The sequence below is a fragment of the Candoia aspera genome, chromosome 14 (assembly GCF_035149785.1).
Source record: "Candoia aspera isolate rCanAsp1 chromosome 14, rCanAsp1.hap2, whole genome shotgun sequence".
Lineage (NCBI taxonomy): Eukaryota > Metazoa > Chordata > Lepidosauria > Squamata > Boidae > Candoia > Candoia aspera.
Window position 1 is genome coordinate 11,421,047 of NC_086166.1, and position 18,126 is coordinate 11,439,172.

At 43.7% G+C, this 18,126-nt stretch overlaps 1 protein-coding gene across 1 annotated transcript; it reads right to left on the bottom strand.

Moving 5' to 3' along the window:
• Positions 1 to 1,157: 1,157 nt before the first annotated feature.
• On the bottom strand, positions 1,158 to 16,531 carry LOC134505064 (glucagon receptor-like). The gene is made up of 12 exons (XM_063314585.1): positions 16,429 to 16,531; positions 15,800 to 15,907; positions 13,824 to 13,945; positions 12,392 to 12,498; positions 10,847 to 11,003; positions 8,819 to 8,978; positions 7,248 to 7,308; positions 6,391 to 6,460; positions 3,185 to 3,273; positions 2,931 to 3,069; positions 1,800 to 1,841; positions 1,158 to 1,229 (listed from the first exon to the last, which is right to left on the bottom strand). The coding sequence occupies exons 1-12, from the start codon at positions 16,529 to 16,531 to the stop codon at positions 1,158 to 1,160; spliced, it is 1,230 nt and encodes a 409-aa protein (XP_063170655.1).
• Between the last annotated feature and the right edge of the window lie 1,595 nt (positions 16,532 to 18,126).

Sequence of the window (18,126 nt, forward strand, 5' to 3'; positions counted from 1 at the left end):
TCAGGTGAAGTACTGTTTTCCTAACCTTTATCAGGGTTCAATATCAGAACAGTCTGGTTGCTTTTTTGAAACTTCAAAATAGTTTCGTTCATATTTGCCACCCGTTTTCCTCAAGCCTAGACTGAGACTGTTTTCTGGGCAGTAATGCATTGCAAATAGAGAAGTGGTTAGGGTTGCCTTTCTTGTTGAGTGAGTATGGTACTTTCTTACTATGCTGGGCTTAAAATAGTACAATTTCATTCCCTTTGGGACACCATGATGGTCCAAGACAGACCAATATCCTTTTTAAATAGGAGATTGGAATTTGTAACGCTAAACCCTTGGGCACACCATTCCTTCCTAAAACACCCTTTTCTTCAGTTAATCCAAGGTTAACTGCACGTCTTTCAGCAATTGTGATTCCAGTTATATATGCAAAAGAAATTTTAAAAAAATCAGAGACAGATGTTGAGCCTGTAAATCACACAAAGTCCTTAACTTTTTTCAAACTGTGTCTCAGTTATAGGATATCTGCACTGAACTTTGGTATGGATATTAGGGAAGGTCCCAGCATAGAGCTAGATGAGTAGTCAGTTGGCCATTGCTTGAGGGGGGAGCCCTACATCAGTTGATGAACAGCCTTTCTAATTCCTCCCCTTTTCTCCCAGATGTTCAGAAGTGAAAATGAAGAGCTTCCCTTTCACCTGTTTGGGCCTCCCCATCTTGCTTTCTGAAGGGCCTAAGAGCGCTATTCAACAGTGTACTCAGACCCTGAAGAGCATTAAGGCCTTTACCTGTCATTAATGTCAGTCCTACTTTGAGCTATAAAAGTTGAGTCCCGAGCTGGTTAGGGTCCATGATTTATGCATGCAACACGGTTTGAGAAGCTTCAAGATTTCTTTTGCAGTTTGTTCCAGACAGTTCTCCATCACATTCTTCAGAACTTCCTCACCATCCTGCCAATACTGGGTTCAGCATTTGCAGAGTCACAATAAGCATCTTTCCCCATTGTTTGGCCTCAGGTCAGCGAAGATAGCAAACCACCAAGGGGTGTCATTCCAGACCAGGTCACAGCTGGATTAAATGGCAGCAACAATCCATTCTGAGCAGCTCCAAGGCCCATCTGGGCAGCAGCTGCACGTTCTTGCAGTGGCCTACAAGATTCCATCTTATCTCCTTCACTGAGTGCAGCAGAGCGCGGGATGGTCCAGTTTCCACAGTTGCCATTTCTTCTTCATTTCAGATTTTACCTGGAACAAGAATGTTTGATACTTAATGTTTCTGCCTGGATCCCACAGCAGTTATACCTCTGCCAATACAGGAATATGGGAGTTCTTGGAGATCAAAACACACAGAGGATTAACTGGTGATTCTGGAATCCGAGATTGGCTGACCAGATGGATGTATTTATTTTAATTACTACATTTGTATCCTGACTTTCCTCTGAGCCCAGTGTTATGCATGTGATGTCTCCATTTTATTGCACAGGAACCACTTTGAGGGAGGATGGGCTGTGAGAATGACTGGCCCGAGGCTGTCCCCTGCCTGTTGGAGTGGGTCTTTCCAATCCCAGTCCACCACCTGAACCACAACGTTCTTTGGAAACTGTAAATCTGAATTTCGTCAAGTTTTCATTAATATCTAGGCTTCATCTTGTAAGCTTACAGTAACTTTGTAAGCTCAGTTCTAGACTGTAGATTCCTTCCTCCCACTGTTTTGTTTTGTTTTGTTTTTTAACAGCCAGTTAAGGTGATTAGTGCTCTCAGTCTAGACCATCTTTGGTAGTGCCTTTTCTATCTAAAGGTGGGGGGAATACTTACTTCTTTATTGGCAAAGCAGTAGAGTACAGCAACCAGGAATCCCTATAGTAGATAAAACAGCGTGAGCTCACAATAACTTTTAGAGATCTATTGAGACACAACAGTCACGAAACCCAAAATTGTGGTGGCTGGGCACTGGATCTGGACTAGGATAAATATAATCAGTAGTGTGTATGATCTGGAATCAGGTTACGTAACCCAAATCCTGCATTATGGAAATTAAGTTTTTGGTGTTAGTTATGGAGATTGTGGTCCCTTCCAACTCTACAGCTATGATCTTTATCCTTAAGTGTATCTGAACAGCTTTACAGAAAACACCCACAATTTACCTCTTAGCAGATTTGATTCTAAAATATTTCATGTATTTCAGAGCCAAACTGGTTCAGATGGACTCTTCCTTTATTTCTCCATTCTTCCCCAGTTCAGCTTTCCCCACCTGCTACTTTCCATGTGGGAGGGTTTCAGTCTCCAGCAAGCACAGCTATCATGATCAGGATATGGGATTGGAAGACTAGCACATCAGGAGAACACCAAGTTGGAGAAAGCAAGCTTAGGCACTAGATTTATAGTCTTATCAGTTACAAGAGCCAGTTTGGTGTGGTGGTTAAAAACACTGTTAGAACCTGGGAGACTTGAGTCCTAGTCCTGCCTTAGGCACAAAGCCAGCTGAGTGACCTTGGACCAGTTCCTCTCTCTGCGCCCTAGGAAGAAACCAATGGCAAACCACTTCCAAAAATGCTGTCAAGAAAACTGCAGTTGCCAGGAATCAAGTATGACTTGAAGGCCCAAACCCACAAAATGGTCAGTTACTGATATTCCAACAGTGCAATCTTCCAGAATGCCTTGGTACAAAGCTCTGTGTGAGCCACAGTGTGAAAGAGGAACTCTTCAGCTGTTCAAAATGAAAAGAGCTACCAGATAACCCTTTTGGAGAGGCTACTGGAGAAGAGGTTGGATATAAAGCCAACCTTGATAGATCATTCGACTATCAAGGAACACAGAAAGGTTCCTATTGCAAAGTTGGTACAATAATATTTTCCATGTCTGGATATAAGAACGTAAAAGCAGTAGCTAGGATCCAACCATAAATACCTGAAAGAAGAATCAGAATGGCATTGAAGTGAAAGTTACCTGGAAGGAGTTGAGGAAAAGAGTGAAAAAAACTTTGATGTAGCGTAAGATTCCTGAGGTTTGCTCATCTGTGGCAAAGATGAAGACCACTTCATGAATCCCAAACAGAGGGATGAGGGTGAGGGTGGCTTTGGCTAACCTGGGAGAGACCGTAGAGATACCAGAATGAGTAGGGCAGAATCAGGCTTAGGTACAAACCTTCTGTTAGGAATCCAGAATCAGCCACCATTGTTGGCTTGGAGCTCTCAACTCACCGCAGCTTGTAATCCGCATAGTCCTTCTGACTAGCCCGTAACTTAGCCAAGATCACTTTGAGAATTTGCATGAAAATCAACAGATTAATCTGGGAAGAAAAAGGAGGCATTTATTGGATGATGACTGAGATTTCCAAATAAATATTTTCATTACAGAGTAAGGTTAAAAAGATAAACCTCAAATTTAAGAAGGGAAATTCTGCCCTTCCTTCATCCATTTAAGTTTTAAGTTAATAATTATTAACGTGGGTGACTTTCAATGCTGGGCCAAACAGTCCTGTTCATCCTAGATGTTAGCACTATTGGCCTGAATAATTCCTCTTGAGATACAATCTCAGTTGTGCTTCATCCTATGATAGGGAGTTGGGAGAGAGATTATCCAGTGCTAGGCAGGCCAATGCTCTAATAAACGGTGTGACCTTGGAATTGCCATTTCCTTACTCTGCGGTGCCCTGAAGCACCTATAACAAGGTGTTGCTCTAGGTCATGATGGGAAATTTAAATTTAAAATGGCAGCCCTTCCTTGCTTCGCATCTGAAATGGAATTCAAGATCTTGAAAGTACATCATGTTTCATGAGAAGGACTAGAACCTAACTGTTGTTGCTTTGCTCACAAGGACCACGTTCTTCATTGACCGGTTTTAGAATCGAGAATAGGAGTTCGTCTACTAAAAGGGGAGACATTCTGCAACACTTAGTTGAACGTGTGTCCTGAACTACACATTACCCTGCTGTACTAATGCGGCATAGCCCGCTTAAAAATATATTATCAAACCGTTCAGTTGGCCTGTGTTACTCTTTTTCTGATGTAAGATTCAGCCAAACAGCAGGCTGAGATAGAAAATTCTCAGTTTCTGAGAAAACTCAAGTTTTGGGGTAAGAATTTAAATCTGTCTTTTCTCTTCCCATCAGATCTTCATAAAATAAATGAACTCAGTAACGATTTCACACTCATGATGTGCTGAAAACTTGAGGACGCGCTTTTCAGGACGTATTCCAGGCACTGAAGAAGTGCCTTAACTCCATTGATAATACTCAAATTTCAATAAAGGTAGAGCCATGCAATTGAAACTGGAAAAAGAAGGGTCTTTCTGTAATGATACACGCACGCACGCAAACACACAGAGTATAGATATACAGATACATAAAAAACTCTACATGCTGCTATTTAGAACAAGTTGAACAATTAGAACAAGAGTACCATGGTTTTTGTGGTGTCAGATCAATTCAATGTTACAAAATAAAGTAATGGAGATTGCAAACAGATACCTATCTCTTTCCAAAGATTAATGTCAGTTTTCTTCACAGAGCCTAAAGTAGAATTTCAAAAAGTATAAAATTGTATTTGAGATAGATTATGGCAAATCTGCCACGGAGATAAAAGAGGCTCCGGACTTAAATTTAGAGAAACAATTAGGAGTACAATATTTGGCAAACTCCATTGCAGTGTGATGGATTCTTACCAGCATCTGTATCCTCTAGGAAAGACCTCTTAAACTTTTATATTGGCAGCGTCACATTCCACTAGAAATGTCCCGTAAATCTTGTTGCTGTACATTGAAGGGAACATTCTTTCACCTCTGGTGGGAATGTGAGCAAGTTTAGATTTGTGGAAGAAAGTGTTTCATGAAATGTCATATATAACTAAACGGAAAATTGAATTCTCTCCACTTAGGCTTCCTACACATATTTGATGGTCAGAACACAAAACTGCAAAGTAAAAAATCTCACTAAGTTTCTATTTCTAATAGGCAAAGTAGTTACTGCTGAACAATGGAAATAGCTGCTGAGCTTGCCGATCGGAAGGTCGGCGGTTCGAATCCGCGTGACGGGGTGAGCTCCCGTTGCTAGTCCCAGCTCCTGCCAACCTAGCAGTTCAAAAACATGCCAATGTGAGTAGATTAATAGGTACCACTTCGGCGGGAAGGTAACGGCGTTCCGTGTAGTCATGCCAGCCACATGACCATGGAAGTGTCTTCGGGCAAACGCCGGCTCTTCGGCTTTGAAACAGAGATGAGCACCGCCCCCTAGAGTTGGACACGACTGGACTTAATGTCAAGGGAAACCTTTACCTTTACCTACCTCAGTGGATAGACGGCATGATAAGGGCTGGTCTCTAGTTTTCCTTGGGGAAATCTGATAAAATCCATTGTATGACAGCATAGCCAGCCATCGTTCTACAAGGAATGTGTCTCTGTGTGTGGGGGTGGGATGTCATTGCTTAAATAATAAATAAGCATCTTGGCAACTGGTTGTATCAAAAATTGCAGGCAAGTTATAATGTACCAGCACTACATAATTATTTAAAATAAAAGAATTAAATGAAAATTATTATGGAAAAACATCAATGTATGTGCTTCCAGTTTGCCTATTCTTGCTCCTGTGGAATGTGACAGACTTTCAGCCCAAAAGATTTTCCAGACCTGCTTAAAGCATCTAGATAAGCTTGAGCACAGATGTGCCTCCTAAGTCCTGTATTGGCATTCCCAATTCTCCAGCCAGTACCCTGGGAGCTGCAGACTCAACATTTCTGGAGAGCATCAGGTTGGAGAAGGATGGACTTTGACCTCATGAGACTTCTTCAGGTGGAACACACATTTCTGCTGAGCTTTAAAGGCTAATTAAGGTTACATACTTAGATGCAATCTGGGTTTCTGAAATAAATATAGGCCAATGAATCTAACCAGCCGTAGCCTAGCTGGGATGGCAGCCTCTATGCACCTTGCTCCAACAAGACATGCTAGCTCTCCAAGTGCAAGTCATTTTTGACCTAAGGCATCGTTCGTACCCCTGGAGTACTGAAGACATTCTGAAAGAGATGATCCCAGCAAGATTATGCTGTATCTTTTTTCCTTGTTGAACGTTTGAGAGAGGAGTTGCATAGAGCCACGTATTTTGCTTACAAAGAAGTGATGGATAGTAGGAAATGCAATCACTCTGAGGAACATACAAAGCTCCTTTACACCAATGAGACTGCTGGGTCACCTAGTTGAACCTTCACCTAGTCCTACATGGTTCACCTACTCTAGGGCTTCAGACTGGAATGTCTCCATCATTACCTGAATCTGGGACCTTTAGAATACAAAGCAGGGTCTCCATCACTGAACTATGGCCCATCCATAGCTGGGTTTTCATGGAGCTCTGATCCTACCACCGTCGGAGGGGCCCTGTCATCTCCCTCCCATTCCAACTGGAGAGAGGCTTACCACAGATGCTAGCAGAATAGGGATACGAATAATCCACCAGTAAGCCATGTTCTCGTTAACCCCCCAGCACCTGCTGTATGCAAAATAAGACAACCATTAGACACAAATAAGACCATATTCTGATCATCCGTAGCACAGATACAGTAAATGTTCTAGCAGATTGTTGATGGATCTTACTGGCATTTAAGTGCGTTGGGGCTGCCTTATAGTTAGCACTCCAAAATTAGGTCAAAAGGGGCACTAGAAGATAATGTTTTTCAAAGGAATTGGTTGCCATGATTGGAGTTTCTTGACTAGCTTGCCCTGTGGCAGGTGTGCATGAACGCAAAAGCCTGTTTGCTCACCACCAAGTCCTGTCGGATGCCGGCAGTGCAAACCTCTCTCCCTTGCCCCAGTGGCCCTCAGTCAGCAACCTGGATTTCACAATGCTTGTTCCTTATTCAGAGTCTGTGATTTTTGCTGAACAGATAATGCATCCAGCACGCTGTGCCAGCTTGGGGTTCTACAAGGTGCAGAAATAAGGTCTCTTTGGCCCAACCTTTTCCCTGCAGCGCTTGCTTCAAGTGGCTCCAGCAGCACATGGCATATCCAGTCCCTAGTGTGAGGTTATCCTTAGGATAACCTCAACCTTCCCTCCTCCATCTAGGATCGGAATCTTACGAAATCCTTGGACACATTTTCAGAACTCTTTGTAACCGTTCAGATTGGGGTGAAAGTACGTTTTCCTCCAGAGAGATTGTAGAAAAAGACAGCAAAGGTCTGACGTCTTCTACTTTCATTAGGCCTGCCATCCATGTGGGCCTCTGCCAAAGAAAACTTGCTTGAAAGGGGTTCCCACCCAGCATCTCCAGACTCACTCTGCATTTTCCTTCAAGTATTTGGCAGCCATCCATGGTACCACAAAGGCCACAGGGGTCCCTGTAAAAAAAAAAAAAAAAAGGCCAAATGATCACGGGAATCAACAAGCAAGCTGGTTCCTTCCTCCTGCTTTCTTGCTGTAGTTTTCCTTAGCTACTGAAAAGATTGCAGCTGAGAAGTATGGCTTGGAGCCCATAAGCTGTTGAACTGATCCAATTTAAGAGGGGACATTGCCCAGGGAATGCAAATTTGGTCACCGGAATCTGAAGGTTTTAAAATGTAAATTTCTGTCTCAGCTGGTGGGTGGGGTTCCATGTTACAATGTTCCAGTTTATTTTATTGGTGGATTGGTGGTTTGCATTATTTTGACTCCCCAAGTTTCAAGGAAGGGAGGAGGAGGTTATATTTTGGGAAGAGATGGGGAAAGAAGGGAAGATGGGCGTGGAGCACTATGGATTCTATGTAGCCCATAACATTCAGTACTTGCTCTGCCCTGCACCTTTACCCGACACCACCCAGCCTTTCCTTCAAGATGGACCTATTGGGAGAGGAGGTTTTGGTGCCATTAGCCAAAAGACTATGGGTCCAGTGCCCCTACTTAGGTAGGGGTGGGATTATCTTGTAATAATTATACCTTGTAAAGGTAAAGGTTTCCTTTGACATTAAGTCCAACCGTGTCCGACTCTAGGGGGCGGTGCTCATCTCTGTTTCAAAGCTGAAGAGCCGGCATTTGTCCAAAGACACCTCCTCCGTGGTCATGTGGCTGGCATGACTACACAGAATGCCGTCACCTACCCGCAGAAGCGGTACCTATTAATCGACTCACATTGGCATGTTTTCGAACTGCTTGGTTGGCAGGAGCTGGGACTAGCAACGGGAGCTCACCCCGTCACACGGATTTGAACCACCGACCTTCTGATCGGCAAGCTCAGCAGCTCAGCGGTTTAACCTGCAGCGCCACCACATCCCCTTGAATTATACCTTGAAGTTGCTGTAAATAAATGCACTCTTAAATAAACCATAAATGGTTGGCAAGATGAGGTGAACAGGCAGCGCTGTAGTGGATAACTGCTGAAATGGGTCTGTTTCTTGGCTGTGTAGAGAGATTTGCCGGTTCAGCTCAAGTTAGGTGTAAACAATTCTAAGTGCAGAAAGATTTGGCGGGTACCTCTCATCTAGGGACAGCTAAGCTTTATTGATTTATTATAAAGATTTCTGTGCTGCTCCATTCCAGGTTGGCTTTGAGCAGCTTGTCAGGTGGAACCTCACCCACCAGCTGAGACAGAAATTTACATATATAGTTGAGCCGTTAGCCACAAACAGCTCATTCCTCTGCTTGAAGACAAAGCAGATTTGGCAAGGAATGGCACAGCAAGGAAAGAGCTATATTTGCTTTGCTAAGGTGACCTCATCTCCATCTCCCTCCCCAAGGCTATCCTGAACATCATGAAGGCTTCCCCACCTTGAGGTCCTCCAAATACGTTGTGCGTGATGGGGAAGGCTGAAATCATTTGAAGCTTGGCCCCCACATTAAAGGAACAAACCATCCTCTTCCCCAATTGCATCTCACCCCAGCCAAGGTAGAGGTACAGCGTGTAGTAATTCTTCTCTGAAAACACGGCTCCAATCAGAAGTTTGTACAGGTAGACAGCCTCTACCAGAAACCAATAGTGATTGGCTAGAATGCAGTACTGCATCGTGACCTGAGCCACCCGGCAACCAATTGCAGCCTAGGAGACGGGAAGCAGAGAAAAAAGTCATCGAAAGAGAAGAATAGCCAATTACTTCTCCAAAACAAGGACATTTTAGGGACAACCTGATTCATACTTGGATGGGAAACCACTAGAACAGCGTACTCAACCGTGGCAACTTTAAGGTGTGTGGACTTCAACTCCCAGAATTCCCCAGCCAGCATGGCTGGCTGGGGAATTCTGGGAGTTGAAGTCCACACATCTTAAAGTAGCCAAAGTTGAGAAACACTGCAGTAGAATATCCTGGGCTGTAGACTTCACTAGGAGGCAGAAAATCATCCTGGGGGAAGACAATAGCCAACTTCTTCTGCTTTCTCAAAAATGACCCAATGTATATGTAGTGAACAGGAGTCAAGCTTTACTTGAGGGAGACATTGCCTTTTCAATTCAGTTCAAAGCATTTCACACCTGGAGATTCTTCAGACTAAGAAGGACTCACCACGATCTCAAACACAGAAAATATATGATGAAAGGAGTTAAGGTGACTAGTTCCCCCACCCATGAAGATGGAGATACCAGTCACATTCCCTGCTGAACGTTCATATGGTGTGAAATGGCCAACACAGGATTTCCATCTGAGCAAAGTTTGTCCACTTGCACACAACTCCTTCGTATTGTGTGCATACATTACCAAGGATGGAGCAACTTCAAATCATATGTTTCCAATGCATGACAGAATTCATCTGAACCCCCTTCCTCCCCAGCATGGGAGAAGAACCAGAAAGGGGCAAACAGGATTGCAGGTTTGAATGCTCTCACCATGCTCAGGACAGAGTGCATGGTTTTCTCACTGGTTAGGCAAACTTGTCAGGTGCACCTTGATGAGAAGCTGAGATTATCCTATGGACAGCTAGTAAATGTCATGGTCAAGTTTCCTAGATCTCCTAAGCCCTAGGAATTGTAGTTTGCATAACCCAAAGGGTGCCCAGGAAGGTTGTTCTAATCACTACATGAAGATGGACAGGTGCAGACAACAAGGGCAGAACTTGGTCTACCAAAAGCAACACTAGAGATGTAGAGTGAGAAAGCATCCATCCAGGCTAGGGAGCAGAGGCTTGTTCATCCATCCGTCCATCCATCCATCCATCTTTGCCTTCCGGAAGATCTGACATTGTAAAATAGCCAAGTGGTTGGGATGGCAATAGGATCAGCTCACTCTATCTTTGTAGAAACATTTTAAAACTGGAAAAGGCATTAAAAATGTTAGAGCAGAGCAGTTGTCTTGGGCAGCAGAAGCTGGAGGCGGCAGCAATTATGCCAGCGGTCCAGGCAATGCCTTTTTAGGAGGTTAAGCTACATTGTGCCATACAAACACCGGAAGCTGCCTTATACCAAAGTCACCTAACCACAGTGGTTCTCTGGGATTGCAGAAAGGAATCTTTCTGAGCTCTACCAGGAGATGAAGACTTTGGCATTCCCAACAAGTCCTCTGCTGCTGTCCTGAAGGGAAAACGTTACCCCATTTCAAGTCTTAAACTAAAAAAACCTTCCGCCAGTCTAGACGATTTCTGTACGCATGATATCAACTGATCATGGGCTTTCACCCCAGGTAGCAAAATGTGTCAGGCTAGCCCTAGTGCAGATCCAGTCCAAACCATTCTCACATCCATCTAGTCCACCCCTCACCCTAAACCATAACATGACTGGTTTTGGCTTAGTTTGTTGGGTGAACCCAACTTATGTGACTTGTAAATGAGGGTTCATGTCTCAGCCAATTGTGGTTTATTCAGCTAATTATGGCAAAGCCAGCTACATCCAAGGAGATGTTTGAAGTAGGCTACAAGCCTAAGCAGGACAGGCACGACCGTCATCTCTCTGTAACTACCCCCCAGGCAGACAGTACTTACTTCATGACTCAATAAGGCTTCCCAGTCAGACATCTGGAAGATCTCCCTTCCCCACATCTTCTCCAGCAATGCATCCTTCACAATCACCGAGATAGCCCGTAGTCCAAAGGAGGCAAAAAGATTAGCATGAATATAATTCCGAGTACAGCGAAGTCTCCTGAAGGACCAAAGGAACATGACCTTTAACAGGCAAAGCTGTCGTAATAAATCAGCCAATATAAAATCTTTTCATTGTGAGAACCTTTATTATATGGCAGAACCAACTGGAGGAAGGGTTTCCTCTTACTGGAGACTTTCAAGGAGAATTGAACAGCCATGCATTTGGAATGGTCTAGGAGAACTTTATGGTTCTATGAAACAGCCCCAACAAGAACACAAAGGATCATCTCTGAAAAGATCCAACTTGAGGATGATTCTGTCAACATCTAAATCATGTAGAAGTGACTGTTAACGTTTTATTCTGGGTTAGCCTCCGCCTTGACTTGGCTTGACGACCATAATTGGGACTGGTCAGCTTCTAAGCCAAGTGGTCATTAAGCGAATCTGACCCAATTTTACGACCTCCTCTGCAGTGGTCGTTAAGAAAATCACTGTGGGCATTAAGTGAACCATGTGGTTGTTAAGTGAATCACCTGGTTCCCCACTGAGTTTGCTTGCCAGAAGCTGGCAAGGAAGGTCAAGAATGGCAATCGTGTGATGCTCCAACGGTCGTAAATGCAAACTGGTTGGCAAGCACCCAAATCGTGATCACGTGAGCGTGGGGGACATGGCAATGGTTGTAAATGTGAGGACCTGTCATAAGTCAGTTTTTTCAGCACTGTCGTAAGTCTGAACCGTCACTAAATGGATGGTAGTTAAGCGAGGACTACCTGTACAATATTCAGTCCTGGTGCCATATTTTAAGGATTCAGAGAAACTGGAGCAGGTTCAGAGAACAGCAACAAAGGTGATTAGAAGGTTAGAAAGTAAATGCTACGAAGAACGAGGGAAGGAGATAGTTATATTTAGCCTTGAGAAAAATGGCTGAAAGAAGATACGCTAGATCTCTTTAAGGACTTGAAAAGAAAGTCGAGGTGGTCAAGATTTGCTGTTCATTATTTCAGAGTGCGGGAGACCGAATAATGGATTTAAGATACAGAAAGGCAAACTCCAGTTTAATTTTAGGAAAAACTTCCTGATAGTAAGTGCAATGTGAGAATGGAATCAGTTACCCAGAAGTGGGGTGGTGCTCAGTGGCTTAATCTTTCCCTTCCAAGTGTATAATGATATTACTTCCATCTTTTTCCTCCTGCTGTGTTTTCTCTGAGAGCTCAAAGTGGCTTATGTGAGGATCTTCTTCTAATTCTACCCTACAATAGCCTGTGTGGGCTGAAAGACAATGACCCAAAGTCACTCAATAAGTGCCACATTGAGGGCTGGAGCTGAACCTGAATCTCCTCAATCCAGGTCCTACACCTTCATCACTATCCCATCATGGCTCTCGGTCTCCTCCAACTTCAGTGCCTGCAAGCCCCATCGTTCCTCAGCTATCGTGGGGAGCATTACCTGAAGACAGTCAAGATGAGTAGAGCCAAGGTCAGTGCCAGCAGCGACAGGGAGTAGCCCACTGTGTAGAGGACTTTGAAACTGACCATAAGGCGGTGAGCTGCTTCCTACAGAAGAAAGGAGGATGTCTGTCAAGCAGGCAAAAAAGGGGCCTTAGCCACAGGCTGTGTTCTGGGGTGGAGGAGAGGATAGAACTGGGTGCCTAGGAGCCTGGCGTGTGGAAGAGTAAGAGGGTAATTTTTAGTATAGGTCAAACCAACTTACTGTTTTCACCATGAAGTGTAACAAGCCAGAGCACTCATTTTAGGGGAAGAAATCCATGTCATATGCAAGCTTTTACAAATGTAAAGTTGAACCTGTTAACCTGAAATCAAGCCCCAGTTATACATTATGCTAGCTATCTAAAGCAGCCTTCCTTCCTTTCCTGTCAGCCTGCTTTCCTCCCTCCCTCCCTCCCTCCCTCCCTTCCTTCCCTGTCAGCCTGCTTTCCTCCCTCCCTCCCTCCCTCCCTCCCTCCCTTCCCTGTCAGCCTGCTTTCCTCCCTCCCTCCCTGTCTGCTTTCCTTCCTTCCTTCCTTCCTTCCTTCCTTCCTTCCCTCCCTCCCCCCCTCCCCTATCAGCCTGCTTTCCTCCCTCCCTTCCCTTCCCTTCCCTTCCCTTCCCAGCAGCTAGAGAAACAAATCCCACCCCAGCCTATGTGGTTCTCCTCATGGTGACTTCATGAATCCATCCATTTAGTTTTCTCAGCAAGAATATAAAAGTGCTTTGCCACTGCCTTCTTTGAGGATGTTTTTAGTCTGACTAATCTCTAGCCCTGGTATTCCCCTGAAGTCTCCCCTTCAAATATTCAGCAGGCCTAACCTGGCTGGAAGCCAGCAAAAATAATCTTTATGCAGATCAGACCATCCTGCAGAGCAGGATATAAAAACTATACGCAAGCCATGCTCGAAAGAAAAGAAAGTCTTCTTTGAGAAAAATGCATTTTAATAATTTAGTTTAAGGATTTTTTAAAAAAAAAAGATTGTACAGCATGGAAACTTACTTGCAATAGAAATTCGAGTTGAATAGTAAATGCTAAAAAACTGCATCATGTCTTCCGTGTGCTTTCGGCACTCATTGACTAAACAATATAAAAATGAACTTTTCACTGAAGAGGAGAACACTCTTTTAAGTTCAGAAATACTAGAACACAGGAAAGCCGATCATTTAGCCACCCCAAAAAGTTCACAAGAAATCCAGCAAAACCCATAACAGAATAGTAACATTAAGGTAAGGATTCCCCACCTTAGGTCAGCCAAGACTGGACTACGATTCCCACCATTCCCACAGGTCAAGCGGGTTGATGGGATTGTAATCTATGGGTATCTGTGGAGCAACCCTTGGAAATCACCATCATGGCATGGCACTCAATTCTAGCTGGCTTCCTTCCTCACCTCTTTGGTGGTGGCTTCCATCTCCTCGACACATTGGGCATGGTCCCGCCAGAACGCCGTCCCATTCAGCAGCACCCAATTCCCATCAAGCCCACATTTGCGGCTCACGAACCCATGTTTAACTGCAAGCACAAACATCCAGCATAAGCAAGTACCCTACATCTTTCTACTTTATTTTCACCCCTTGCCACATGGCCGGGAGAGGGGGAGTCAAAGACAGAGATGGGATTCCTCAGGAAGCCCTTTTTCATAGGGCTTCATCTCTCACAAATCCATTTAGTAGGTCAATTACATGACATGGCCGATTGGGAGAGGGGAGTTGTCTGAATCAGCTGACTGGGTTAGAGTGTTTATGCAACCGATTAATCTGCAATCCAACAAACCAGTTAAATGTGTTCTGTAAACAGGGTCTTTGTGTCACTAAAAGGGAGATTAGCATTAATCATCATCTCCCCATATGAGGCAAGCACTTAAGAAGCCAGAGCGGGAAGCAAGGCAAAGGGGGACAGATTGCACATGGGAGCACGCACCTCATGTGACCAGAATTCTCAGCAATGTCCATGCTGGTTAGGAAATCTTGGGCAGTGAAGTCCCCAGATCTGAAGGGCACCACAGGTTGGAGGAAGGCTGCTCTAAAGAGTCCCACCAAGTGGGTCAAACATCTCAAGAACATTAGAACCTTGGGAGGCTCAGAAATAGGTGGTACAGAAGATTTTTTTTTTATTTATGAGGATCAATATGGGACCAACAAAGGACGTTGTTAGAGTCTTTAATAGATCCAAGCTGCTCCATTTTGTGGCCTGGCTGACAGATTACCCTGATCACATAAGAGGGTTTTCACACAAGAACCTGGCATAGACACTCCATTCTATAACAGTGTACAATAAACTGCTTTTTTTCTTATGGACACCAGATAGAGCATCTACCAAATAATGCCCTACCGAGTAGCACAGATAAGGTGGACGAATACTCATAATTCTCACATATTGTCTGGGGGATTATAGGAATTGATATCCAGAACATTTTACTTTTATTATTTATTTGGTTTGATTTGGATGCTGCCCAACTCCAACCGACTCAATATATCAATAGACAGATACCAGGTGATGAAGCAAAACAGAGTTGGGCAGAAGGCAGGTTAGCATGATTTGGTAGGCCATTCCTGGCTGAAGTTTAGCATAGTTTTTTTTTAAACACACACAAGAACAATAACATGGTTTTCTTAAATTAGGATGTTGAAAATTTGGAGTAACCAGAAGCAGCTTTGTGAATAGAACTGCTTGCTTCTGACCCTCAGCATGTATCTGTTGTTGGTAGATATGAGGATGGATTCTTGTAAAAAAAACAAAGCAGAGGGAAAGCCTCAAGTCTGCCCAAGTAAATGCATTCTCCAGGGAGTGCTCATGTGCATTTCTATACCACCTATCAGTGGCAGTTATTTGCAGGAATGGACAAAATATATGCAGGAAGTATATAAGCCAAATTAGTCACTGCGGAGAAGAGAAGAAAAAATAGCCAGGGCCAGTTCCAGAGCAATCTTGTGCCCAGAAGGGTTTGGACCCACCATTTCAGTACCAAGGACAGCACTGACCTGACCTTCTACCCATCTAGTCCATGCAAGTCGAGAGTGGGAGATTTACAGCATCCAGGAGTTGCAGAATTAAAACTCCCAGCATCCCACACCATTGTTCATTTTGATCAGGGTTGCTGGAAACTAGCTCAGCAAAATCCTCATTCTTGACTTTTTGGGTTGGATTTTCATGGAGCAAAGCAACCCAGAGCAGCTATAGAAAAACTAGATTGGATGAACATTTTATAATATAGACAGTTCGGATTAATGGAGAAGTTCTTCCATGCTAATTTCCACTTTTTTGTTTCTTGGTGGAAAGAAAAAAACTAACTTCAGTGTATCTAGGAAGCAATCTCCTTGGGATGTTTTGCTGATCCCGTTCCAAGCCCCGGAGACCCAGCCTTACCTTTCTCATACCAGGGTAGATAAAAAGGACAAGATACATTGACAATAGCTCCTGGGCTCCCATCTGGCCAGCACGCATACATATCAAATGTCCGGTTGCAAAAGAGCCCTGCAACGCACAGAAGCAAGACTGGTTGGGTAGGACGGCTGGTTGAGTAGCATAAACAGTCCTTTAAATCAATGAATAAACAAATATGAACCCATCAGGGATCCTATCAATAAAGAACACAAGCAGAAGTAGTGATGTGGCTTGTGATCTTGGGTTAACTGCAAACAAGTGACAGTTTGGGCACACCAGAATCACAAGTTTTGATGCTGGAAATTCAGATGGGAAGAAGCAACATTGGCTCTTCTGTTCATGGTTGGGAGTTTTCCTGGTATCTGTTGGGTTGCTGTGAGAAACTGAAATGAAGGAAAAGACAACTTTTGGCCAACCCATCAAGACTTCTTCTTACATTATTAAGCTTACTTTGCAGAAGGTCTGTTGGTCATTTTCACAGCATAGCCACTAAGTTTGCTTCCTGCTCTGCTCACAACACAAAAAGCACATAAGAAAAAAAAATTGCCCCCACCCCACTGAGATACCATTGTTCCTATGATTCACGGTTCACCAAAGACACAGATTCTCACCTGAAGGATAAGGATCATTTGCCAACTTCTTCAAACACTCATCTTTATATCTCAACCACTGGTCAAATGTCTTCTCTAGAATCTTTGCACTGCAGTCCTGCATAAAATTACACCTATATTAGACTTGTCAGGGGCACCCTATTAAGAGCATACTATCACTAGCTGGATCTTCCCTGCTTCCATTCTGCAACCATTCTATGTGGTTCTGCTATTCTGGAACAGCATTGTAAGGGCTAGAAACTTGCTCCTCTGCTCTAAAGGAACTAAAAGGGAGACTTGTGGGAAACAAGAATCTACATATAACATTGTATGCTGTTCTTTTTCTGCTAGCAGGATGAGGACAGGCATCCAAAACCCATTCAACAGCTGGCTTCCTCTTGGTGGTGGGGAAAGGTCATGTCACATAATACACTGTGTTCATTTTATTCATGTCCACTGCATGGCTCCATCCTGGTTTCTGCACTAATAGATAAGACTGTCTTTCAAGGACAAAGGGAAGGAGGTGCCCACTCAACACCCAGATTTGACCATGTTTGAATGGAGACCAACTTTTTTCTTCTTTTAGGTGGAAGGAGGAAAATCCCCAGCAGGGATTTAGAATTAAGGAGAAAGATCTCAGCTTGCTTCTAGAATGGTTTCTATTAGCTGTCCTCCCTCTTCCCTGTCTCTTTTTGTTTTAATCCATTGACTGAAATCCTAATCATGATGAAGTCTGGAAACTTGCTGTTTTTCATTAAAGATATACTTTAGAGAATCTCAGTTTTCTTTAATGAAGAACAGTTCAGTTGGAAAACCCATCCAAGAATTTCCCTCTAGCCCACCAGGTACATTTTCTGCCTTATAGGCACATTAAGTTCCACTCCTCCCCAGGTGAATTCTACCTCCTTTCACAACATACTCCATGAGACTTAACTGGCTCTGCCAGTTGTGGACAGGAAGTCCTGGTGTTTGGGTCCAGGAGGATTCCCAGGGAACCAAGCAAGCTCTTGCCATTTGGTGATCTGGCCATCTTACCTCCATGAAGATAGAGCTCATCAAGAGGAAGCCAATCCCTCTTGCTATATGATGGGAGAAAAACTCATCCTTCATCATGAGCCACAGCCTTAGCACATGAATCCCTCACCCAGCTATGCTCCTGAGCTCTCTAAAAAAACAGAAAAAAACATGGGGGGGGGGAGTTGTGTTGGCTTTAAAAAGTCTCAGAGCTGACCCAGCTCAAACTTTGGCTGACCTAAATCCTCCAAACCCATCTTAGATAACCTGTTGCCTACCCAATGAGTTGAGGGCACAGTGTCTAGATTAAGAAATAGCCAATATGGACTTTGGGAATTTTGGGATTTGATCCCAGGACATTTGGAGGGCAACGGGGTAGGGAAGAGTGTTGTAAATACAGCCAAGATTGATTGATTTGGATTGATTCAAAAGACATAGTAATGCTATACATTCCTTCCTGCAGGAGTATGCTGGCTAATTCAGATTCCTTTTGACAGCAGGGACTGATCTTGTCTGGGCTTGGAAGCTAAGTAGGATCAGGTCTGTCAACACTTGGATAGGAAACTCCAAGGAAATTCCAGGGCCATAGTTTAGACTGGGAAGTAAGAAACCAAAGCAAAATAAACAAAAACCAAGAAGAAGGTAATGGCAAACCAATATAATTGTTAAATCATCTACAACTCTGTGTAATGACCAGGAACTGAG

What these genes read in the sequence shown, in the direction of transcription:
- LOC134505064 (XM_063314585.1), bottom strand. Translation starts at nt 16,531, where the DNA reads ATGCAGGACTGCAGTGCAAAGATTCTAGAGAAGACATTTGACCAGTGG. An exon ending in TGGAAGCCACCACCAAAGAG is followed by an intron (nt 12,499 to 13,823) that starts GTGAGGAAGGAA and finishes TTTCTTCTGTAG; the next exon opens with GAAGCAGCTCACCGCCTTAT. An exon ending in TTTTCCTCAACTCCTTCCAG is followed by an intron (nt 1,842 to 2,930) that starts GTAACTTTCACT and finishes TATCTACTATAG; the next exon opens with GGATTCCTGGTTGCTGTACT.